At 38.3% G+C, this 27506-nt stretch overlaps 1 protein-coding gene across 7 annotated transcripts in view; it reads right to left on the bottom strand.

Annotated features, from left to right (window-relative positions):
• The window catches only part of CPED1 (cadherin like and PC-esterase domain containing 1), a 322851-nt gene that overhangs the window by 183298 nt on the left and 112047 nt on the right, over positions 1-27506 (bottom strand). For all 7 annotated transcript variants that reach the window (XM_006049635.4, XM_006049634.4, XM_045166432.1 and 4 more), the window contains 2 exons: positions 23322-23454; positions 21133-21301 (listed from right to left, as the gene is read on the bottom strand). In XM_006049635.4, the coding sequence (XP_006049697.3) occupies positions 21133-21301; positions 23322-23454 (302 nt within the window). The remainder of the gene's footprint in view (positions 1-21132; positions 21302-23321; positions 23455-27506) is intronic.

Raw genomic sequence — 27506 nt, 5'->3', positions numbered from 1 at the left:
CTACTTCAGGCTACCCTAGAATTCTTCCCACTCTGGAATACATACACTTTTTTGCCAATGAAAGCAGCTCATATTTCTGAGTCTATATCCCACCTTCCACCTGCATGCTTTATGATGTTTATCCAAAGGAAATGCAAACATCCTCTCCCTACTCCTAAAGAAACTCTACTCATTTTTCCAAGCTCAGCTAAAATACCACTTATTTTATGAAAACTACCTCACTTTCTCCAGACTGGAATAATTCTGACTCTTGACTATCCCTGCAAACCAGCCATTTACTGTACTCAGTTCTTATTAGAATTATTTATAAATATGTGTCAGTGAAACAGTATTTTTTTTCAGTCAACATATGTCCTTTGCACTCACTGGAGAGCGCCTTGAAGGCAAAAACCAACATTTCTCTCAAGTCCCTCTCCATATTGCCAGCACATAGGAACCCTTTCAACAATCTCAGAACACAACTGAGCTGAAGTGACTATGAAAGATCACAGAAATCATCAACATGGTTTTTCCTTTATTTTTGACTCCATGATCAAACATAAAAATTATACACATGCAAGAAGACAGCGAGATTAAACACCCTGATTGCCCACCACTTATTACAGGAGGATTTTTTCCTCCACTTTTCTTTATGATGGGCATACAATCATTAGAGGTTTCATCCTCAACTACAGGGGCTAAGTCATTAGACAAGACGCCTTCCCCTCTATTTTCCTCTTTGTCTCCTGCTCCTAATTTGAATATTTCTCTGTCCTTCCATTTAAATTCTATTGGCGAAACCTGCCATTAATCTGCTCTAATGTGAAAATCTTTCTTTTCATTGATGTGGCAGTTTGCAAAGACTGGCCGCAAATTCTTTCCACTCTTGTCGGCTCACCACTTCCTCTCATGCAGAGGTGGGGTCTATTTCTTGACTCACTGAACCCTGGCTGAGCCATGTGCTATTCTTTGGTAATGGGACATTAGCCAAGGTGATGTAAACTGTTTTCTTTTCCTGGGGCAGCTGTAACAATTTACCTCAAATATGGTGCCTTAAACCAACATATTACTCTGGAGTCAGACTGGAGACTGGGGTTGAGGTATATACGCTATTGATACTATGTATAAAATAGACAACTGAAGGGAACACTTTGTGCTCTATTAATAGGTGCTCTGTGGTGTCCTAAATGGGAGGGAAATCCAAAAGAAAAGGGATATATGTACATGGCCCCGGTGTTGCTGTTGTTGTTCACTCGCTCAGTCATGTCTGACTCTTTGCGACCCCATGGACTGAAGCATGACAGGCTTCCCTGTCCTCCACCATCTCCTGGAGTTTGCTCAAACTCATATCCATTGAGGCGGTGATGCCATCCAACCATCTCATCCTCTGTCGTCCCCTTCTCCTCCTGCCTTCAATCTTTCCCACCATCAGGGTCTTTTCCAATCAGTCGGCTCTTCGCATCAGATGGCCAAAGTATTGGAGCTTCAGCTTCAGCATCAGTCCTTCCAATGAATATTCAGGGGTAATTTCCTTTAGGATTGACTGGTTTGATCTCCTTGCTGTCCAAGGGACTCTCAAGAGTCTTCTCCAGCACCACAATTCGAAAACATCAATTCTTTGGCACTCAGCCTTCTTTATGGTCCAACTCTCATATCCATACATGACCACTGGAGAAACCACAGCTTTGACTATATGGACCTCTGTTGGCAAAGTGATGTCTCTGCTTTGTAATACACTGTCTAGGTTTGTCATATCTTTCCTTCTCCAGGAGCAAGAGTCTTTTAATTTCGTGACTGCAGTGATTTTGGAGACCAGGAAAATGAAACCTGCCACTGTTTCCATTGTTTCCCCATCTATTTGCCATGAAGTGAGGGAACCAGATGCCGTGATCTTCTTTTTAAGCCAGTTTTTTCACTTTCCTCTTTCACCTTCATCAAGAGGCTCTTTAATTCCTCTTTGGTTTCTTCCATTAGATTGGTATCATCTACATATCTGAAGTTGTTGATATTTCTCCTAGCAATCTTGATTCTAGCTTGTGATCCATCTACCTCAGCAATTCTCATGATGTATTCTGCATATAAGCTAAGTAAGCAGGGTGACAATATACAGCCTTGACGTACTCCTTTCCAAAATTTGAACCAGTCTGTGATTGGCCCTGGTGATTCAGTGGTAAAGAATCTGCCTGCCAATGCAGGAGATGTAGGTTCAATCCCTAGGTTGGGAAGATCCCCTAGAGGAGGAAATGGTAACCCACTCCAGTATTCTTGCCATAGAAAATCCCATGGACAGAAGAGCCTGATGGGCTACTGTCCATGTGGTTGCAAAGAGTTGGACATAACTTAGTGACTAAACAACAACAGATATGTATACATATGGCTGATTCATTTTGCTGTACAGTAGAAGTAACATAATATTGTAAAGCAACTATACCCCAATAAAAATTAAGTAACAAAACCCCACAAATAAGAGGGGGAAGCAACAGAAATGTATTGTCTCAAGTTCTGGAGGCCAAGAGTCTAAGCTCAAGGCATCAGTAGGGGCACATTCTCTCCTAATGCTCCAGGAGACAATCTACTCTTCATTTCTCCCAGCTTCTCGTGGCTGTACGCATTCCTTGGTTTGCGGGTATGTAACTAACCTCCACCTCCATCTTCACATAACCTTCTCTGTGTGTCTTCTCTTCCTCTACCTGTACGTCAAATCTCCCTCTGCCTTTCTGTTATTTATAAGGGCGTGTGTCATTGGATTTAGGGCCTGCTTGGATAATCCAGGACGATCTCAATTTGAGACATTAACTGAATGAAATCTGCCAGGGTTCTTTTCCAAATAAGGTCATGTTCACAGGTTCTGGTTGTTAGGACACGGACATATCCTTTGCATATCACTGGAAAACACCCTGATGCTGGGAAAGATTGAAGGCAGAAGGAGAACAGGGCAACAGAGGATGAGATGATTGGATGGCATCACTGATTCAATGGACATGAATTTAAAGTCTGGGAGATGGTGAGGGACAAGTAGGCCTGAAGTGCTGCAGTCCATGGAGTCACAAAGAGTCAGACATGCCTTGGAGACTGAACAACAACAACAAAAATATCCTTTGGGGGTCAACGGTTTAACCCACTGCACAAACAAACGCTTGAAAAGAACTTGGCCTTTAGGCCTTGCTCATTTGCTATTCTTGGGCACCCAGACAATGCCACCTTATAAAAGAACACAGAGTCCCTGCTGGATGACGAGAAACATGTGGCCAAGACATGGCCCCAGATGATACCCAGCCAACAGGCAAGCACGCGAGTGAGGCCAGGCTAGACCATTCGGCCTCACCAGCTGCCTGCAGAGATCAACAGAGCCTGCCCAGCCAACCCACAGAATCATGAGAAGTAGTAACAATTAGTTGCACAAAGCCACTATGTTTAGGGGTGATTTGTTATGTCAAGAAGCAATTTGCTTTTTTCTGTGTTTAAATTGTCTTGTTTTCTTCTTTTTTTGATAAAAAGAGAAGGAATTTCTGTGCATTTCTTTTGTTCATCAAGTTTACATTTGAGGGAAAAGGTGATCTACGAGCTTCATACTTTTTCATTTTTAGTGCCTAGAATGCTCAGTCGAATGCCTGCTGCTTCTGGTTTGGCTTCTTCATTTCAAACACGTCCAGCCTCACTCTGGCTTCCACCCCAAACCCTTTCTACATGCTCAGATTCCTAAGCATCCTCTTCTCACTCTCTTATCAAAATACAATGCACTTGATCTTCCAACTATCCTCCAATGGAACTGATCTGGAAGTTGAGGTACCATCTATTCAAAAATAAACTTTGAACCCACGGTGACAGAAGGCACGTCTGCCTCGGCTGTTTTACAGTAATATGTACCTGGACACCTGGGACCGGCCTATTAACCCTGGAAAGGATGAGCAACTAGTTATTGAGATACTCATTGCTTTATATCTTAGAAGGGATGGGATACCTCTGTTGGAAATGGCGGGAGGGAGAGAGAGATGGGGAGGAGAAAGGCAGGGAAGAAAGTGAGCGGGGGAAAAGAAATACCAAATTCTAAGACAAGAATTTAGTCTGTGTGGCACTCTCAGGCAGGTTAGGAGCAAAGGAGCCTACCAACCAGACGATGGGGATGGGTGACCTGCCAGGAGAGCAGGACCTTCTCTTCTGCCTCAACTTCCTCACTTCCCATTTCTCTGTCCACTCCCTTCCATACGCTCTGTCTCAGCAAAGAGCATCACTATTCATATGATGGCTCCTCTTTGAACCCTCTCTATCTAGCCTCTCCCTCTCATCGGCGACTCTTGTTTTGCCCTCCAAAAGGGGTCATCAGTTTCTCTCCTCCAGATCACGGCTCACCAACACATCCAAGCCACCATCCTCTTCCCCCCAGATGCCTTGTAACTGACGGTTCTATCTCCACTGACAATCCTCTTCAATCTGTTCTCCACATAGCGGCCGAGTGGGTGTGAAAAGGCAGACCACACGATGACAGTGTGATGATGCCAGGACTCTTCTACCTCGGGGCGTTGGAACGGGGCCTTCGTGGGGGATGTTTGGCCACTAGCTCTTCTAAGGACACTCAGACTTTTCCATGAATTTCAGCTCAAATGTCACCTGATCCGGGAGATCTTTCTACCTCTCCTGAAGTGGGCAGTTCCATCACTTTCTACACATCATCCTTTGTCACTGCATTCTTAGCTACGTTAAAAATCAGCATTATGCCAAGTGAAGTAAGTTAGACAGCCATACACGAGTAGGGGAGAGGGAGGTACAAAGTAAGACAGGCTCAGGCATGTCTGGTACGACACGGGGGATACAGCCAATGTTTTGTAATAACTAAATGCAAAGTGAGCATTCTAAATTGTAAAAAAGTTATTATGTGGATCTCTTTGTATATGTATAATTAGTTTTTATCTGTATTTCAACTACCACTCAACAGAAGAATAAACTCCAAGAAAGAAAGGCCTTCATTTTGTTTGTTACCTTATCAGTTGAACCTAACACAAAGTCTAGCATATGAGAAGTGCCCAATAAATATATGCAGAAGGAATCAAAAGACTCATTTAACCCACAGGAAACTAGTCCTATTTTTCAGATAGAAAAAGTGGTTCAGAGAGATCCAAAGACTGGCTTGAGTTCACAGAGTTGGTACAAGGATCGTCTTACTGCACATCCATTCTTAGGCCCCTAGAGGTCACGCTTTGGGGTTTTTCTTTTTAGTTCTGTAGATCCAGCACTATAGACCCTGAAATAAGGATTTATTTCTCGTTCCTTTAGAGTAAAAATGCAACTGGATATATGCTTCTCACTCAGCCTGAAAGATGTCATCATTGTCCTATTCATATTTTAAAATCACATTTCTTTTTTAACAGTAACTCCCGGAAAGCATGAAAATGTAACATATTTACTCAGCATAATGTTTTTCTTCCGTGACTTCTGAGTTTAGCGTGATAATTTCACTCTCTGTTACTTGAGGACATATTCTTTGTGTAGATGATTTGGGTAATCAAGTATGTGGAAAAATCCTCCGGCCTTCCAAATACATCTGGAATCAAATTTCTGGTAGAAATCATTTTGGAACAGTAGTTTTTTTAAACAGGTAGAGGTGATTGTGATAGCTGGAACTATTGGATTCTGGAAGACTATAGACACCAGGCATCAGGAAACTGGTTTAGAGGGGGACACGACCACGTATAGACACATAAGCTACAACACTTTGGCCACCTGATGCAAAGAGCTGACTCACTGGAAAACACCTTGATGCTGGGAAAGACTGGAGGCAAAAGGAGAAGAGGATGAGATGGTTAGATAGCCTCATGGACTCAATGGACATGAGTCTGAGCAAACTCCAGGAGATAGTGAAGGACAGGGAGCCTGGCATGCTGCAGTGCATGGGGTTGCAAAGAGTCAGACAGGACTTAATGACTGAAGAAGAACAACAACAAATAAGTAGGGATAGCTGGAATTCCTCTCTTGTTGACAGTCCCTTTCTCCAAATGGTAAAACTTGCTTCACAGAGGTTTTACTAACTAGGTTTAAGTACAGAAGTGAGGGAGAGAGGACAAGCATGAGAGAGAGGATAGAGTGAGGGGTGTGGGGATGCTCCCTGTCAGGAAATGAGGAAGTCAGAGAATTATTGCTTTACTGGAAGATGCTCCAAAGAGAACTTTAAAAAGCAAACAAATTGTTTGTATATTATAGTATGTGTAGAACATAGCATGATGCACAGGTGCAGAATCCTGAGAAAGAATCCATCTTCATCTGCCTCAGCAACATTCAGAGAAATGAAAGATAAACCTTCAGTTCCATGTCACAATACTAGGTCATCTATATAATTCAAAGAAATTCAGGTTAAAAACCACTTTGAAGTTCAAGTTGAAATCAAATAGAAGTACACAAAAAGATACGCGGATAAAAATAATGTGCTCTCAAATGCTCAGTAGAAAGTGCTAGTGATAATGTTACAGTAATTTTTCTAAAATTGTGTATTGCAAAATCTTCTTAAATGAAAACAATCCCCTGTAACTTACAAATGTTGATATTACAAATAATTGTGTGACCTAGGTGATTTAAATTGCACTGAAGATTTACCACCATTCAGAATCTGTCCTTACTACCGCACCCTGGATTATCAAATGATTTTTAAAGAATAAATATGTATAATCCAGTGAAAGAAAATGGTCAAAGATTTGCTATCCAAGTACAGTATTTTTGCTTTCTCTTTTTCCTTCACTGTTGGAGAGTGCAGGAAATACCTACAAAGACCACTTGGGGGCAATACAGTATTTTTGTTTTGTCTCATCACATAGCAACATAGGTTTCTGAGAAGACTGCGGTTTCTTTCAAATTTGAAGCCACATTTTAATATATGGGAGGGAAAAGGCTGTATTTCATCTTAAACTTACAATGCATAAATCACATAAGACAAATGCAAGTCAGATTTTCTCCTGAAGGGAGCAAAAGTCTGGCTTCCTTTAGCAGACAAATCAGTCTTACCTAGTTGGCACATCTGGGAATATTTTGTATCTAGAGTTTGTCACAGTCTTAGAGATACATCTCAACAAATCTAGGAAATTGTTAATAGAAATGTTTAAAATGACAAACACGCAATAATCTTCAGAACATACTGGTGCAAAGCTATTTTGTTTCTCTACCTAATGTGAAAATGTAAATATCACCTGTCTTCTCCACGAGGTATATGTTTTAGAATAAACTTAGGCATTAAAGTAATTAAACTTTAGTGATATTTACTGTCATTGTCTTCACTATTATTAGTTTGCATTCACATCACATTTTGTAAAGGGGTTATTACTGATTATTCTTTTCAGCAATTTGATGAGCGGAGTCTCTATTCCAAGCCATTTCTCTCCCTTCTGCCTGCTGAGTATTAAGTATTGTGTCAAGTACTGAAGGTTTTTTTTTTAATCAAAAATAAACAGAATCTCTTATTTCAAGAATTTTACATGTATTTAGGCAAGTAAATTTTTCTGCTTAGTTTTTGTTGTCTTGATTCTTTCACTTTATCTGATTTTTTTTTCCTCCCAATATATTTTCTTGCCCTCAGGAGATCCTGAACATTACCACAGGGATGCAAAACTCAGGGAAGCCTTATTGTCCAAGTCCAGGAATCAAGGTTATGAAATTAAATTTAGCAACTCTCTTGGTGCCTTCTCAGAAATGGAAAAAATCAGGAAGATGGCAGAGTTTTGCCTTGATTTGTGGGTCCACTACCCAAAGATTCATCTTAACAAATCTTTATCATTTGGAGGTTAGTGAAGGAAGAGACAGGGCTTCCCAGGTGGCACTAGTGGTAAAGAACCTGCTTTCCAAGGCAGGAGACATAAGAGACGTGAGTTCGATCCCTCATGGGATCGGCAAGGTCGGCAAGATCCCCTGGAGGAGATCCCCATGACAACCCACTTGAGTATTCTTGCCTGGAGAATCCCAAAGTCGGCACGACTAGTGACTTAGCATGCACACATGCACGAAGGAAGAGATTATGGTGACTCTGTCTTTGAATATCTTCCTGGTTTAGCTAGCTCACCTATTGAAGCAATAATGAGAAACTGAAAAATTAAAATGGTGTTCTCTGTGGATGCTTAAACTGCTTTAGAACATTACTTACAAGAGACCTCATTTTTCAAGCTCATTTTTTATTCTAAACACTTGTTTTTTTATAATCTTCTGATCAGCGAAGTGTAGCAGAAATCAAGACAATACATCTGTATGGGATAATGACAGAAAGAGGACGAGCCTTCACAGACTAACTTACAAGAGCTCCTATGATGTCCACAGGCCATGGACTTCTATTGGTCTTTGCAAATCCTGGACGTCTTCCTCATTCCCACCAAGATGTCCACTAGATGGCGCCAGGGAGAAGCGTTTTGAATAAGACGGGCAAAGGGCTGTGAGGTGGAAAGTGAAGACAAGTGAAGTGAAAGTTGCTCAGTCGTGTCCGACTCTTTGCGATCCCACGGACTATACAGTCCATGGAATTCTCCAGGCTAGAGTACTGGAGTGGATAGCCTTTCCCTTCTCCAGGGGATCTTCCCAACCCAGGGATCGAGCACGGGTCTCCCGTATTGCAGGAGGATTCTTTACCAGCTGAGCCACAAGGAGCAGGCAAAAGCCCTAAATCCCCAAATACCACCGAGGGCTTCCATCTCTTAAGCTTCCTGAATGCATTCACTTACCTCACCTGATCTCACACCGAAGTCTCTGAGTATCAGTTAACCTCCATTTTTCTGGATAGATAATTGACACGTGTCCATTGGTGTTTTTCTTTTTCTTTTTTTTTGCATTAAAGGAAATAATAATTAGCAAAGTATTCATTAAGATTAGGTTTCACCTTTATGTTGTCACTACAATGCATATATAATAATGTGCCCATATCAGATAATTATATCAGTTCACTACATTAGTTCAGAAGAGATAACAATTAACAGAGATGGTTTATATAAATTCATTGTATTTATTCTCTGTTGTAGAATATACTCTTAAATATTTCTTCAAATTTCAGTTTTTAGCAAGGTACAATTAATAAGATACCTTCAGTAAAAATGGTAATGATAGACAATCATTCATTGACTAATATTTTTTGTGCACCCAGCACTCTCCAGAGTTTGCCTACAGTTCTGAAAGCTTAGGGTCATATATTTAAATGGTCATTTTGGATCAAGTAAAAGTGACGATAATTAATGAATACTTTTCTTCCTATTTAGGCTAATAATCCAGATTCCATAGAAGAATAAATGAATGAATGTACAGAATTACTTGAAAGCTTTTATGGAACAAGGTGGAAATGAATGAGTGAATGAAAGAAATGAAATGAAAGTTTTCAGCCCAAGAGATAAAGCTAACACACCAATGCCATTAACAGCATAACACTGTTTTGCATTTATGCACTTTAAAATCCTGTGCAGTTGCAAAATAATCATTCTTTTTCAAGAGCAAACAGATCTGAAATAGTATTTAACATCAGTGTGGGTTGATAAGTGTTAATTTTGCAATTATTATTTGGGTTTTATTGTAATTCAGCTCTAGTCATATGTTTCTTTAATTTTATGCTGGTTATCTATAATTCCTATTTATATCAAATCATACTTAAAAATGAACACCCTGATGCAATTTTAAAATTTAATCCAAGCAAGAGTAGACTAGTAATACATCAATTCGTTTTACAAACTCCCAGAAGCAGGGTTTTATTCACATTCTTCCTACAGCTGACATAAATCTCCTGGGCCTACAGAAGAGCCAGATGCTCAGTGAAAAAGTCTTTTACAAGGTCTGTTCCATAGTCTGCAGTCTTAGACGTAAAATGAAAATCAGGAGAACACTTCCTCAAGTTGAAAAACTGTATTGTAACTTTATACCTGCTTCCAAAGATATTACTCATTTTTACCTTGGGAATATATGAGCTATCTCATCTGACATTATGAAAGGCACAGCATAAATATCGACGACAAATGAGGCTAACTTCATCCCTGCAACTGTGTCATGTTTCCAAAACTGAATAAGAGATATATGCATCCATTAAAAGGGGTCCTTGTAAATAACAACATGCCCCTCTTTGCCAAGGTTCACTCTCTCCTCTGTACACATCTGCTAATTCCATCGATGTGAGAGGGAACCGGAAATGGAAGAATGGTCCCCCGAAGGCCAATGCAGTGGGGGTAGACAGCTGGTGATTTAGAGACTGGGCACGAGCTTGCTTTAACTTTGGTTTACATTGGAGATGATTCTCATAGATACTGACGAGCAAAGCCAGCAGGCAGTGTCCTGTGTTTTCCCGTTTTTATCAAAGTGGCCTTGCCTAGAAATTCAGATGATGACATCTGTCTATTACATTTACTGGAAGGCCACTAGAAGATGCGTGCAAAACACAGGGGCTGAATTAAAACAGTTAGGGAGTAAATAGCCTTGGGCAATTTCTTCACATGGTTAAACATTTTTAAATGATCGCTGATGGAATTCATCCCAAGTATGTATCAAGAGCTGATTACATTTATGGAATTATCCTCATGTAACTTTTGAATACCAAATATCAACAAAAGAACATCTTTGAATATGGAATTGTGGATCAAAACAGGAATTCATTTAAATTATGTCTCAGCTAGACAAAATAAGGCTTTGGCTAGGTCTTCTTCCAGGAATCATAAGTCACTCCAGCAATACATTTTCATCAAAGCAGTCAGCTAGGATCACAGGTATAAAGAATCTCCAGACATCATAAAGAAGTTACAGATAAGAGTTTCCTCTCTGTTGGATAACTTTACAGTGGATGAAGGGATAATTGTGTCTTTTCACTCTAAGAACCAAATTTAAATTTCTTGCAGTTAATCTATATGACCTGTGTTTAAAGACAGCCATGGGCATATTTGACTGAAAGTTTTGGTTAGAATGGCTGTGGAAGAGTTTGACTGGTCAATTCATAGGTATAACTGGAGTGTTTTATCATTGAATTGAGAGGTTTTTCTCAGGGAACAAATTTCTGAATAAAATATAGCTTGAAGTTGGATTTATTCACCAGGAAAATAACATTGCCTTAACAGCAGCAAAAATAGTTGTTTTAAAACTGGATCACACGATATAGTAATCAAATTTTGCATTTGCCATTAATTTTCTTACCCTTTTTCCATCCTCCCCTGGTACATTTGAACAGTCTTTGGAAATCTCAGACATTTATATTTTAAATTATTCTTTTGTACAGAAGAGGATTTTAGAAAAATTTAGTTTATAAAGCTTCTACTTCCATTATTTCTCAAATTTGCATTGATGATATTTTTCAACTCTCTCTAAAGCTTTACCACATAGAGTATCTCAGCAGCAGACCTAATTGGAAATAAATGAGCTCACAGTTAAATCTGTTACTGCTTTCATACTCCTTTAGCTGCTAGAATGTTCTATAAATGGCCACTGATAACCAGTTTTGTGGGCTTGCTTCACTGCCCAGTGCATAAATCACTAATGATTCAGCCCTAGGATTCAGGACTCAGTACACAAACACACAAATTATGTCTTGTGGAATTTTCAGAATAGTATTTAATAAAACATTGGTATCACCTGGTTGGGCTTCCCTAGTAGCTTAATTGGTAAAGAATCTGCCTACAATGCAGGAGACCTGGGTTCAATCCCTGGGTCCAAAAGATCCCCTGGAGAAGTGAATGGCAACCCACTCCAGTATCCTTGCCTGGAGAACTCCATGGACAGAGGAGCCTGGCAGGCTACAGTCCACGGGGTCGGAAGAACTCAGACACGACTGAGCCACTAACATACACACATATCACATGGTTAGTCTTTAAAGTAGGTCTTGGTCCTATCCATCACATTAGCATTGAAAACATTTCCATGTATTTTTTCACATCTAAAAATATCACACAGAAGCTATATTTTGGAGGATGGGTGGGTAATTTAACAGATAAGTATAATCTGTGTGTTTTAATGGAAGCTATAAGTACTTCAGTTGAAGGGTAAAAAAACAGACCCTGGCTTTCTGAATCTATCTGCAGCATGAAGTATAACTCTGGCCTCTAGAAGGTAATCACTGCTCTCTGGAACATTAACCCAGGAAGCTGCACTACCTCCCCTTTGAGAGCAGATAATAGTATTGTCTAGAACAGTCAGGCAAGATCTTGAAAAGACAAATCTCAAGGACAGGATGAAAATGACAAGAGCTGCGTGCTTTCCTGTGCTGAGGCTGCAGCTCGCATCTGTCCTTCATACATGCCAAAGATATGAATAAGAAGAAACAATGTAGTGAATCAAGTATGAAGACCTGAAGAAAATCAAATCACAAAGAACTTTTCTTTTCATATAATTTTCCTACAGGGCAATGTGGTGCTTAAATAAAGGAAAAAGAAAAAAAAAAGATAAAAAAAAAAAAACAACTTAAAAACAATTACCTGGAATATCTAGGAGCTTCAGTTTCCCAGCAAGATGGTGAACTATTATAGGTTAAGTGAGACCAAAGTATGAATTTAACTAAAGAACAAATCAAAACTTGTGTGACAGTGATTCTGAAAGATATTTTGAACCGGCTGGGACAGTGGTGGCCATGGGCAGTGTTAGTTGCTCAGTCGTGTCCAACTCTTTGCGACCCCATGGACTGTAGCCCACAAGGCTCCTCTGTCCATGGAATTCTCCAGGCAAGAATACTGGAGGGGATCCTACTCAAGGGGATCTTCCCAACCCAGGGATTGCATTGCAGGCAGATTCTTTACCGTCTGAGCTACTGTGGGCAGGGATGACTGCAATTAGAGGAGAGTGTTGCCAGAGATTTCTTTGAGAGGACAGGTTGCAGTAAAGCGTTTTTGCTTCCCTCCGGCCTCTCCTGGGTGGTTCCTGAAAACAATCACTGACTGCTCCTTCTCTGTTAGGGATGTGAAGCCTACAGGATTCAGGTTGCTGAATGTCTCACTCAGCTGAGGAGCTGATGAGAAGTGTGGGATTACGTCCCATCTGGCATTCATTCCTTCACCTCCTTCTCTCCCAAACCCTAAGGTTGATGAATTATAATGAAGGGAACTGTCTCCTCCCAAGACTCTTCTACTTAAGGGATTAGGGAGTGAGAGTCTCAACACAGAAGTCACCTGATACCATAGTGGCAGAGAGAGATGATGAAAAGTGCTTTTACAATGCCTGGAACTCACCTTCAGCCCTCTTTTGTCGCTGTTGTGGGTTTTTAAAAACATTTATCTATTTGGCTGCATCGGGTGTTAGTTGCAGCAGGTGGGACCTTTCATTGCAGTGCTCAGACTCTCTAGCTGCGATGCACAGGCTCAGCAGTTGTCGCGTGCGGGCTTAGCTGCTCCACAGCACGTGAGATCTTAGCTCCTCAGCAGGGGTCGAACCCACGTCCCCTGACTGGCAAGGTGGATTCTTAACCACTGGACCACCAGGGAAGTCTTCCATCCCCTTCGGATTTACCTGGCCTTCCCCTGATATGATAACTACAAGAATAAATAGTATCTGAAGGATAACTTAAGCTCAAAGAACAAAAGAGGGATAACTACAAGAATACAGTATCTGAAGGATAACTTAAGCTCAAAGAACAAAAGAGGGCACAGGCGAAAAGTACAACCACCTCGAAAAGAAAGTAATAAACTAAATATAGCATTTATCATATCATGCTTCTAAAACCATGCTTCTAAACCACAGGGGCTTTGTGGCAATGGATAGAACATTGGACTTCTAAATTAATGAGCTAGGCATTTGCAGCAACATGGATGGACCTAGAGATTGTCATAATGAGTGAAGTAAGTCAGAGAAAGAGAAATATGATATTGCTTATATGAAGAATCTAAAAAGAAATGATACAAATGAACTTATTTACAAAACAGAAACAGGCTCACAGACTTAAAGAATGAGTTCATGGTTACCAGTGGGGAAGAGTGGGTAGAAGGGAATGTTTAGGGAGTTTGGGATTGGTATGTGCCCACTGCTATATTTAAAATCGATAACCAACAAGGACCTACTGCATAGTTCAGGGAACTCTGATCAATATCATGTAACAACCTAAATGTGAAAAGAATTTGAAAAAGAATAGAAACATGTATATGTATAATGAAATCAGTTTGCTATACACCTGAAACTAACACAACATTGTTAATCACCTATGTTCCAATATAAAATATGAAGTTAAAAAAACTATAAAAGAATAAAATTAATGGGTTAGGAATTTAAAATAAGCATGATTAATATCCTCATATTAGAAATAATGGTCGATGGTAGGGAAATGAAATATAGAAAAGGATCATTAAAAAGAATCAAGAGGAAAAACAGTAAGAAATCAACTGCTGTAAGTAAAAATGTACATAGTTCTCAAGCTGAGAAGGCAATGGCACCCCCCTCCAGTACTCTTGCCTGGAAAATCCCATGGACGGAGGAGCCTGGTGGGCTACAGTCTATGGGGCCGCAAAGAGTCAGACATGACTGAGCCACTTCACTTTCTCAAGTTAAGGGGTATTAACACATTAAATGGAGAAGGAAATGGCAACCCACTCCAGTGTTCTTGCCTGGAGAATCCCAGGGACAGGGAAGCTTGATGGGCTGCTCTCTATGGAGTCGCACAGAGTCAGACACGACTGAAGCGACTTAGCAGCAGCAGCAGCAGCAGCAGCACATGAAATGAAGGGGTCGAAATTTGAGCAGAGGAAAATACTGTGGCAAAAATATTACAAAAAATAATGGAAACAAATTCCCCAGAATTAAAGAGTAAAGACTTCAGGCTCAAACTGAAAACACAGATAAGAAGCAAATCTAGGAGGATGCTGTGGATAATCAGGGGATGTGAAGGTGACAAATTCCTTGATAGAGTTTGATTATGGCTTTGTTTTTTAAGAAAATACCCCCCCAAATGATTATTTCAATCAGAATTTTTAAATCTACACTGTGATGATGCAATGTGGAGAAGTGGCATAGACAGCAAATGACATTAGTCATGAGGGGGCAGAGTGGAAGGTACTAAAATTTAAGAACTTAATAGGAGAAAATAAGCATGAGTGTATGTCTCAAATGAAGGATATCCACAATATGTTACATTAAGAATATATAACTTTTAAGCTAACAGAAGAACTAATACAATTATGTAAAGTTTAAAAATAAAATAAAATTAAAAAAAAAAAGAAAATTTCATCTCTACAGTGAAAAACAGAAGAAGATATTTTAAATGAAACGAATGCACTGAAAATTTTAAAAAATAAGATAGTAGGAATAAGTCCTAAATAATCTATGCAAGTCAATTAAAAATCATAAATTAAAAAATGAAGATTCTCAGATTGGGTGAAAACAATACATTTCAAAACTCTACTGACTATTAAAAAATACATTTACTACAAAGACATGTCAAAAGGGAAAAATTTGAAAAACATATGGAAAAACAAAAATATAAACCAAAAGAAAATTCACAAAAATCTTAACATAGACTAAAATAGAATTTAAGCAGTTGTATCCTAAGACAAAAGAAAGCTAAATATACTGGCTAAAGGAACTATGGGCTTCCCAGGTGGCACAATGGTAAAGAAACTGTCTGCCAATACAGGAGTCTCAAAAGACATGGATTTGATCCTTGGGTCGGGAAGACCCCCTAGAGTAGTAAATGGCAACCCTCTCCAGTATTCTTGCTTGAAAAATTCATGGACGGATGAGCCTGGCAGGCTACAGTCCACAGGGTGGCAAAGAGTTGGACACGACTGAGCGAGTGAGCGCACGTGCACAAAGAGGAACTGTGGAAAAAGAAGTTGTAGGCGTCATAAATAGGTAACAAACAACAGGATTGCAAAATATTCAACTACCAGGATGACAGGGAGAAGCAGACCAACGATTTTAGTCAGCGATCTTAACACATTCCACTTAGCAACTATTAGATCAAACAGGAAGAAATCAAGTATCTGCAAAATATGATCAATAAGTGAGCCTTTAAATATATATAGAATTCTATAGCCATGTAGAGTTTTTGTTTCTAAGCACTCATGGAAGATTCTTTTCTTAATATAAAGATTATTAGTCAATAAAAGAAAGCCTGGATAAATTCCAAGATACCAGTAGCATACAGGATTTGTCCTCTGATAATAATGTAGTAAATCAGGAATTCATAACAAAAGGATAGCCGAAAAAGAATCTTTTCTTTATAAATTGAATATGTTATCAAATACCTTGAGCTAAACAAGGCAATCATAAAGAATATTAAAAAGTATTTAGAATTAGATAATTCGAAATTTATGAGACATTACTAAAGCAGGACATAAAAGGAATGCATAGCTTTAGCCATTTTTGCTAGGAAACAAAAATGTTAAGCATCAAGGAGGCAAACATTCCAATGAGAAACTAAAAAGGAACAATAGAGCAAACAAAATACTAGATGCCAAGAAATGATGCAAATAACAGCATAAATCTGTGAAACTGGGAACAGCAACATCAAAATGATGAAAAAAATCAACAAAGTAAAAACTTGTTTCTTTAAAAAGATTTAACCAACCAGCAGAAAAACTTCTGATAATTTTAATAGGAAAATAAGGAGAAAATGCATCATGCTTATCTACAAAGGATAAACTGAAAAAGATGAAATAGCTGCAAACACAACAGATATAAAAATAAAAACATTATAATCTATTATACACTAAAGAATTAAAAAATTTGATGAAATTAGTAAACCCTCCCCAAAAATACCAAACTGTACATGAAGAAATTGAGAACTTAGAATCAACCAAAATGTTTTCAATAAATTGAAATGTCAATGCTGTTTTTAAAAAACCCTTCGAATCTTATTTTTTCAAGAGACGTACCAAATTCTTGAGGGCAGTCTAATTCCTCTCTTATATAAGCTGATCTAAAAAACTGAAAAAGAGTGAACGTTATCCAGCTTAATTTTATGAAGCCATAAATAATGTAAATTATAAAAACCGTATGAGAAACATAAGAAAATATAAGTCCACATCATTTATGAACATAGGTATAAAAATTGTAAATAAATCCAAAAGAGTATTGAAAATAGTCCAGAATAATCAAGTAGGTTTTATCTCATTTATGCAGGGAGTTTGTAATCAAAAGAAAATCTAGCAACAAAATACACCAGATGAACATGAGGATAACCATGATTAACTGAAATGTAATGATAGACCCACTGCAGTTAACTGTACTATTCTCCTTGCTTTGGCAGAGATTGTAAAGGTTAAATACAAAAAACCTACTGTAAGCATTTTACTTAACTGAGAAACCTGAGATGTGTCCATCTTAAATGATGCTGAACTCAACAACACAATGAATTCTACTTTTAAAGATAGTATTGGCTATCCTGGACAACATTAGTCAAGAAAAAGAAAAAGAAAAAAAAAAGGGAAGAAGAAAAGATAGCTAAGAATTAAAGGGAAAAGAGATTAACATGGCTTTATTTGCAGATAAAATATCTAGTAAAACCAATGATATGGATAGTGAACTTACTGAAATAAGTTTATCAAACAGAAGTTCAACTCTAAAAGCAGAATTTCTCTATCCTAATAATGGGCTTCCCTTGTGGCTCAGATGGGAAAGAATTCGCCAGCAACGCCTGCAATCCTAATAACGGGCTTCCCAGGTGGCACTAGTGGTAAAGAAGCCACTTGCCAGTGCTGGAGACAAAAGAGTCGCGGGTTTGATCCCTGGGTCAGGAAGACCCCCCAGGAGAAGGAAATGGCAACCCACTCGTGTTCTTGCCTGGAGAATCCCGTGGACAGAGGAGCCTGGCAGGCTTCAGTCCATAGGGTTACAAAAGAGTCAATCACGACTGAAGCAACCTAGCATGTATGCACTATCCTAATATTAACCAACTGGAAAATATAATTTAAAAACCAATATCAAAAAATACTTTAGGGAATCTCGAAGTAAACTTAAGCAAGACTATATAAGATGTCTGTGGGGGAAAAAATAATAAACTCTAACAAAGGACAAATAAAATGACCTGAATAACAGAGAGACTTAATATTATGAAATCAATTCTTCAAAAATTAAACTATAAATTCAATGTTATTATACACTGAAATTTCAGTAGGATTTTAAAAGTATACTTGATATTCTAAAATGTTTATAAGGAAATAAATGTCTACCATATAGTTAACTTAATCTTGAAAAGAAAAAGTAAAAAAATGAGCCTCCCCTGTCAGCCATGAATAAGTATTTATATTGCCAAAATAATAAAAACAAGTGGGCCAACTGAAACAGAACAGAAATCCCAGAGGCATCCCTGTATACAGGTGGAATCTTATACAGTACATGTGATATCGGGTTCACAGGGAATAATAAGTTTTTGCTCATGAGAACCAATTATATAGAGAAAAAACTGCATCAGAGGTGGAACTCTAATTGAATTAAATATTTATATGTCCAGAAAAAATTATAAAGGTAATGGAAAAAATGGAGAAGTACATCTTTGTGACTTAAGAGAAAAGAAATGATTTCTGAGACCAAATTTCTGAAGAGGAACCATAAGGAAAAAATTAATTTGATTAATCAGCTGAAGATTTCTAATCAAAACAGAACACTATAATAAAGTTAATAGATGACAAATTAAGCTATTTGCAAGAATGAGTTCCCACTTTTTACTTGATGCAGCTGGAAAAGGTCAAATATTGGCCTAATTGTTGCGGCATGGAAATGGATATATGCATTCTGAAGGGCAAACTGGTATTATTTAATTCTATCAAATGAAACCCTATCTTATGACCCAGCAATTCCAGCTCTGGGTATGTATTCTTCAGAAAATGATATGCAGGTTCATAAAGAGTCAAACAGAAGGATTTGTACATTTGAAGTATTGTTTGCTTCAGCCAAGAGTTGAAGCAATCAGGATGTCTATCACTGGAGCTGTGGATAGGTAAAATACAATGCAATACACATTAGCAATACCATAAATCAGTGAAAAGTAACACAGAAGATGTATACATAGCAATGTGTATGGTTTCTTCCTCAAAGTTTGCAGTGCTTCATTAAAAAAAAAAGGTTAGAAAAAAATTATCTAATATAATACAATTTATATACTAAAAATACTGACATGTATAACAAAATAAAGAAGCTTATTTTACAAAAATATGCACAAAAAGATACACATTCAGTCATTATAATGATGGTCTTTGAGGGGCTTCTGGGCTCAGACGGTAAAGAATCTGCCTGCGATGAGGGAAACCCAGGTTTTATCCCTGGGTCAGGAAGATCCCCTGAAGGGCATGGCAACCCACTCCAGTATTCTTTGCTGGAGAATTCCAAGGACAGAGGATCTGGGTGAGCTACAGTCCATGGGGTCATAAAGAGTGGGTCACGACTGAGTGACTCACACTTGAGGCGAAGGAGAATTAAGTGGGAACTGGGAGTAAAATGTAATAAATAGAATAGATAAAACAAGAAGACTGCACACACGGATGCTGCAAGTTCTACAAGGACAGGGATTCTGATCTCTGCTCAACAAACATTTTCCAAATACATGAACGTGACATGAGTTGAGGAATATGATTCTTGTATCTCTCTATATCCAAGTTCCAATTACTTGGTTGAATCATAGGAAATTGTAATTTTTTGTAGGTCACAATTGTCAGCAATTTCATACAATTCAATTTAACAGTAAAGGGCAATTGGAGAATAATTAATTAAAGCTTCTTAGGGAATATAAATGGCCACTGTGAAGACTTGTAGGAGATAACACAAAAGACAAACCAGATTAGATTCCAGTTTTTCATGACTAATTAAAAATCATATATACTGATATACTGATTATTGTCCTTAAATTTAACTACCCTTAAGACCTAAGTCATCAACACCATTTCCTTACAATATCAGTTATCTATTTTACTAAGTGATATAACCCTTTCATCTTTTATCATGCTTATCTGTTTTTTCATTGACAATATTTAAATGTGCCTTTTAAAAATCTTTCACTGTTGGAAGATTTTCCAAAACTTAAAGTGTAGTTTATGTAAAATAACTTCTGAAAAGTATCAATTATAGCCACCTTTAAATCTCTTGAAATTATAAGAGGCACTTGTGCCTTCTCTTTTTATTAAACCATTTTATTCTGATTAGAATACAAAAATCTGTACATATTTAATGTATACAAGATGATGAGTTTAGAGATACGGATACACCCATGAAACCAACACTGCAATCAAGTTATAAACATATCTATCCCCTCCAAAAGTTTCCTTCCATCCTACCTATTTGTTTAGTGATAAGAGCACTTAAAATCTATCCTCTTAGCAAATCTCAGTATTATTAACTATAGGTACTATACTGTAAGTATATAGATCTCTAGGACTTATTTAGCATAACTGAAATTTTATACCCTTAGACTAACACCTCTCCAGCCCCTGGTAACCACCATTCTGTTCTTTGCTCCTGTGAGTTTGACTAGTTTAGATTCCTTCTATAAGTGGGATTGTGTGGTATTTGTTCTTTGAAGGCATTTTGTTTGATTTTATAGAAGTAATTGTTCAGAAAACAGATAAGAGGAAGTGGGAGGAAACTGAAAGTAAGCATGTATGTATTTCCTCTTACCTGTGATTTGGACAATTAATTTTGTAAAATCAGAAACTCCTTAAAATTTATCAAATATACTCTTATTAGGCTTAATTATTGACTGAGCTAAGCTGAATTACCTCTTAAAACTAAACTTTTTGGAGGTTATTATTAAATTCTTCCCTGAAAACTTTCTCATCATGCTTTATATCAGGGCTCACTATGTCAGGCATCCTTGAGAGAGGTGTTTTTTACTCAACAAATATTCCATATTGAATGACAAAATGAAATAGGCACTATGCTTCCCAAAAATAAAGCAAAAAGCATAAGGGCAAAACTATATTTTCCTTTGTTGCACTGACTACCTTTTTCTTGAGTAGAAAGTCAACTCAAGAAAAACAGACCATAGCTGAAAACTAGCTTTATAATGGGTCAAGGAACTAACTAAAATGATAAATTGAGAAAAAAAAAAAGATGTAGCCTTTGTGATCTCGAGTGAAGCTGTTTCTAGGTGATTTTTGAACTACACTTATTAAATGAAAATCTCTGCTTCCAGCAATAAAATGATACAATCTTTGTTCCATGGGAATTGATAATCATAAAGGTCAAAAAAAGGCAGCCCAACTCACTTTACTTATCTTCAGTATACTTTGTGGGAGATAACTGCTTCAGTGGAAATTTTACCTTGACAGTGAAGCGTTTTTTCTTTGGTGGATTCCAAACCATGCCAGTCGAATGAATGAATGCACGCAGAGGAGTTAAGGATGTCACCAGTACGTATGCTTTAAGAATTACAGATAAATCTTTGGCTCTCAAGAGTGTTTCTTGTGGAGCAAGGGCTGTGGTTTGATTCCTAAAAAATACAAAACAAAATTAAAGCTCCATAATTTGGAGTGAGTATGTAATTTGTAAATTACCTCAGCACTTTGTACACCCCATCTTTCACTCCTTGGGCTCCAGCCTTCAGTGTATGGGCTTCCCTAAATAAAGGCTAAAATAATACCAAAGATAAAGTTTAAAGATCTAAAAAAATGTTAACATTAGTCACATCTGGTACCATCTCAACAAAAGAGGTACATATAAGAGTTTAGGAAACCCCTGGAGTCTTCTTGTTCTGCCTTTATCTATCTTAGCTCTATCTTTTCCTCGACAAGATATTGTTTCTCAGTAGTGGACAGATCATGAAAAGTATGCCAAAATACTTTCCCCACTAATCAGGTTCTACTTCTGGTAGCTCAGAGGGTTAAGTGTCTGCGTACAATGTGGGAGACCCAGGTTCGATCCCTGGGTTGGGAAGATCCTCTTGGAGAAGGAAATGGCAACCCACTCTAGTACTCTTGCCTGGAAAATCCCATGGACGGAGGAGTCTAGTAGGCTACAGTCCATGGGGTCTGTAGAGTCGGCAAAGAGTCGGACACGACTGAGCGACTAAACTTTCACTTTTCACTTTCATAATCCACAGGTGGCGCTAGTGGTAAAGAACCTGCCTGCTAATGTAGAAGACATAAGAGACGCTGGTTCGATCCTTGGGTTGGGAAGATCCCCTGAAGAAGGGCATGGCAACCCACTCCAGTATTCTTGCCTGGAGAATCCCCATGGGCAGAGGAGCCTGGTGGGCTACAGTCCATGAGGTTGCAAAGATTTGGGCATGACTGAAGCGTCTGAGCATTCATGCCCGCAATAATCTACAGCACATGATCATTAAGGGTTAATTTAAGGGATGAAGTTTCAGGAAACATTTCAGTCTAAAAAAGGGAAAAAAAACCACCACTGGTTGAATATTTTGTGATGAAGCAAATAGACTTTCATCATGTGTGTATGTGTGTTACTCTCTCCGTCGTGTCCTACTCTTTGCAATTCGACTCTATGGACTATAGCCTGCCAGGCTCTTCTGTCCATGCAATTCTCCAGGCAAGAACACTGCAGTGAGTTGCAGTTGCCTTCTCTAGGGGATCTATCTGACCAGGAGATCGAACCTGCGACTCCCGCATTACAGGCAGATTGTTTACCGTCTGAGTCACCATGGAAGCCCACATCCACCATAAATGGTACCAAAATGTATGTGTGTGTGTGCGTATGTGTGTGTGTGTGTGTGAATCGATCAGTCGTGTCTGACTCTTTGCGACCCGCCGGACTGTAGCCCACCAGGCTCCTCTGTCCATGGAATTCTCCAGGCAAGAATACTGGAGTGGGTTGCCATTTCCTTCTCCAACCAAAATGTGTAGCTATTTTCTCTAATGCAGCCTATTTCTGTATTTCAATTATCTAAGTTCGGTCAATGAAAAGAGAGTGTTATTTCATCTTTTGAAGTCTACATAAGCAGAAATGCATATGATTCTTCAAATACTACCTAAAAATTGTAAAATGACATGAGGCAAACTGTTTTGCGCCTTGGATAAGATAATTAAAATCTCTTAGTTTTTCACTGTAATTTATCTACATGACAAAATCATTTCCCTGGAAGCAACTTAAGAAACTTGGTACCCTACAGTTGTTTTCTTAGACTCCTAAAAAAATAACTAGAAAAAAATCATTCAGCCATACTCAAAGACTAAGGTGTGTTATTTGAATATAAAATGGAAGTTAAAATTTTATAGTTTCACACTGTCAAGCTTTTAAATTCAATTTCCATTAATGTAACTTTCTAGATAAGAGTCCTATTTACCCGAATGTTTATTCTATGGCAAGAGAGGTTTGAATTAGTCTAGAAGAAAACAGACAGTGGCATTCTTTATTAGAGATAGTTGAAAATTTATGTAACAGAACCTAAATTTCAAACATGTAAAACCCCTAGATGTGTCTAGTGCTTTTTCTCTTATTGACTATCTTCTAAAATGCATGCCTGGTGTAACTATTCAAGATGATTAGCTTACAGCTGTTCACGTCTCCAGTCCCCTGGTTTCCACATCTGTGACTTCAGGGTTTTTAAAAGGTGACTTGAAGTCCTCAGCTTTAATTGTATGCTCTGATTCAGACACACAGAAGGGCTCACCAGAAGTCGCAATTCTGGAAAGATTCAAAAGAGCAAAAGACAGTCATTTTATTGTTTCCTTTTGGAGTGGCTTCCAAAATAGTCTTGCTGTGTTAACCTCCTGGGTCCAAGGGAAACAGGCAGCAAATTTTCTCTCCATTTTGAATCAAGGTTAGATCCATCAAGCATGAAGGCATGTTTAGACAGGCCTTTGCTTAGTGGTATGTTCTCTTACCATATACTAGTAAAACAATTGTTATAACATTTAAATTTTCTTGCTCAGGAGGGGAAGTAGATATAATGTCTCCCTCTCCCTCCCCAGGAGGGTCTATCTTCTGTACGGCTAAGAGATGGACTCTTGATTCAGGGAATGGTGGTGTAGGAACTGACTTCTGTTTGTGATGAGAATACTACATAGACAACTTGAGTTGACTTCCTGACAGTGCAGTCCTTCAAAAGCAGAGTTTGTCATGCTTCTTGACCTTGATAACCTCAAGAAGTGTTTCATTATTTTGTAGAATATTATTTGTGCTTAGTTGCTCAGTTGTGTCTGCCTCTTCGAGACCTCATGAATTATATAGCCCACCAGGCTCCTCTCCTTTGTCCATGGGATTTTCCAGACAAGAATACTGGAGTGGGTTGCCATTTCCTTCTCCCAGAATATTATTTAGTGAGTTTTTTAGGTGTATAAAAGTAAAAACCAACAATGATGACTTATTTATGAACACATATTGATAGAAGGTAATTCTGTATATCCATATCAGCATATACAGAATTACCCCATACTTCTTAATGGTTTGGGGTGTTCCATTTAATGAATATATTTAATTTAACCATTCCCTTATTGCTGTGTATTTAGATTATTTTTGTAATTTTTTTTTCTGCTATTTCAAAAATACCATAAAGAACACTCTTAACATCTAATCTGGTGTACTTTTACAAGTTTATCTAGGGATGAATTCAAATCTATATGTGTAATTGTTGGGTCAATGGGTAAATGCATTGTAAATTTGATCAACATTACTCAATTGCCTTCTAAAAAGGTTGCCCCAATTTCACTTTCTCCAGCAGCATATTAAAAGTTGTTGTTTCCTTACTGCCAGGTCGCAGAGCTTTATTTTTAAATTATACAATTTATCTAGCTCCCCAAATAGAATAAAGCCTTTAAATCATTTCGCCCCTCGTGCATGTTTCATCAATACTAACACAGTCTAATTTAAAATACTTCATGCTCTTAAGTAAAAGTCAGCAGAAGTCAAGCTGTTCAATGTATTCCCATATCTCATTATTTAGCACAGTGTGATCTTTCTCAAAAAATGATAGCCTGTTTGTAAGAGTTCCTTATTAATGAAGTTCTGATATATCATAATAAAGGAAATATTCAAATTGCTTGTTTCTGGAGGTGACAAATGAAGAGCCATTAAGGTAATTTCTTTCCCTGAGCATCACAACTACAAGAGAGTTTAATCATTAATACAGTCCTTTACCTTTGCAGTAAGAAAATAGGTGTTCTTACCCCCGCCCCCCCAACCCCCGCAACTAAATAGATATGGATGGTTCAGTGGTAGAATTCTCGCCTGCTATGCAGGAGGCCAGTGTTCAATTCCTGGCCCATGCAGCTACAGGGTCCCCTTGGGCTTCCCAGGTGGCTCAGATGGTAAAGAATCTGCCTGCAAAGTAGGAGGCCTGGGTTTGATCCCTAGGTCAGGAAGTTGTCCCCCAAAGAAGGAAATGGCAACCCACTCCAGTATTCTTGCCTAGAGAATTCCATGGGCATAGAAGCCTGGCGGGCTACAGTCCAGGTTGCAAAGAGCTGGACACAACCAAGTGACTAACACCTTCACTTTCCCTTTTACCTTTGCTACCAGGAAGCACAGCACAAGTTTGAAGTCCAAGCAGAGGTGACTTTGAAAAACCTAAACATATCAAGTGTTTCACCAAGGTAGGAGCTCAATGGTTTGAAGAAGTAGTCAGCAAATATGTCAAAAGAATACATGATTTCATGTCATCTTAGTTCAAGTGGAGAAGCCTAAACATGTAGTTGAAGCAATCCAATGTAGGAACTGCCAAGAATATGTCAAATTTCCAAATCAGCCCCTGAAACTGTGATTGAGTAATCAAATTGAATATTGACTAAAGTAAATTTTACCTTTTGTGATATATATATATATCAGACATTCCATTATATCATTCCAGGTTTGGAGGTTACTTTGAACACTTCTAAAACAAAAATCAAACAAAAATCCCCACAACTCTAATTAGACCTCCCCCGACACCTAAAATTATTTCATTTCCCTTGATTACAGCTAAAAATTAAAAATAAGTTCCATCAATATCTTTTAAAACTGCAACTATATTTTATCAAGCTTTAATAAATATGTGTGGAAGCTTTAAGTATCCTAAGTTCTTGTTTAACAGAGTCAAAAATTTGTCGGTAGTCACTGTAACCTATAATGTTATGGCATGTATGCTAAGTGGCTTCATGTCTGACTCTTTATGACCCCCATGGACTGTGGCCCACCAGGCTCCTCTGTCCATGGAATTTTCCAGGCAAGAATACCGGAGTAGGTAGCCATTCCCTTCTCCAGGGGATCTTCTTGACCCAGGGATCAAACCTGGGCTTCCCGCACTGCAGGCAAATTCTTTACCATCTGAGCCACCAGGGAAACTCCAAACCTTATTGGGCATATCTGTCAAGGTCTTCTCAATAGACCAGTTCAATTCACTTATTTGAATATTCCCTTCCCCTTATCCCTTGACCCTCAAACACACAGAGGAGCCTAGAAGTCTCCTACCAACAATGTCAAAACCAGCATCTGGGTTTGGAAGGAATTTGGGAGATGAGGTGCTATTTAGTCTTCTAAATGGCCTTGTAGTTCATTAATGTGCTTATTTTCAGAAAGTAATTAAATACTGAGGGCTCAGTGTCCAATTTTCAGGTTTTGCTACCCCACACTTTGAGTTCTCAATGGGTAGCAGATACAGATGTGAAGTATCATACGTGCTCTTATCTATTGACTATTCTTGGCTTATCTGAAAGGGTCCTGAAGCCATAACTTGACTGCTCACTTAGAGCAAAAAGGAACAATTTGTTAGAGAAGCATGAAGACTGCTCTTTCGTACATTCTAATATCTGGTTGGCTGGGTCCTAAGTACCTGCTGACTTTTGTGTTATTTTCTATAAAGGAAGATTAAACTTGGGGTTTCATTTTACTTCTTACCAACCAATGATTAATGGGCTTGTGACACTGTCAAGGAGACTTCTAGAATACAGGATGTCATTCTCCAGGAATCTTTTGAACTTCCCACATCACAGACCATAAGCCTGATACAAGTATGCAATAAATATCTGTTGTAGCAATGAACTAGTTTGGGGAGGGGATGGTGTTAAGCTAATGTGCAGTTGGAGAACAATGAGCATTTTAATGTATTCAAAAGATTTTATTTGGTTATTTATTCTTTCACTTCTATGTGGCATGTAATTACATACATCATAGGCAAAGACTAAACACTGGAAAACACTTGTACTAGCAAAGATTAGCTGCCAAATTTACATTGTGTTTGATTTAATGTTTTACCCTGTGGCTAATAATGAATAGGAAAGTGATAGTGAAAGTGTAATTATATTTCACAAGTGTTTAAATATTGTCTTGCATTTCATATTAGGAAGCTAAATTTAGCCAGTAATTTCTTACTTTAAAACTTCTAGCCAAGATAAAAGCCCTTAATTAACAATTAACAATTGGTTTTGAGATTAGAAGTGTAGATAAGTATTTATGAATGTATTCACTGTTCTTCCTGCAGGAGGGCGTTTACAAGTCTTACTCCTTAGCTTGCAAGATAGCCTCAGAACTTTCATGTACAGCAAATTTAAACAGAACAATTGATATATGTACAAGCTAAAGTCGTAACCAGGAAATGACTCTATCGGTCAGGGCACTGGGAGAAAACAGATGGATGACAGAGTCAAAGGAATAAGCGAAGACACTATCAGAGACTAACTAACCAAAATAGATAATCAACAAGGACCTACTGCAGACCACAGGGAATTCCATTAATACTCACTACTCTATAATAGGGCTTCCCA

Source organism: Bubalus bubalis, chromosome 8, assembly GCF_019923935.1.
Source record: "Bubalus bubalis isolate 160015118507 breed Murrah chromosome 8, NDDB_SH_1, whole genome shotgun sequence".
NCBI lineage: Eukaryota > Metazoa > Chordata > Mammalia > Artiodactyla > Bovidae > Bubalus > Bubalus bubalis.
The sequence above is the reverse complement of the archived record's forward strand: the minus strand, read 5'-3'. Positions and strand labels throughout refer to the sequence as shown.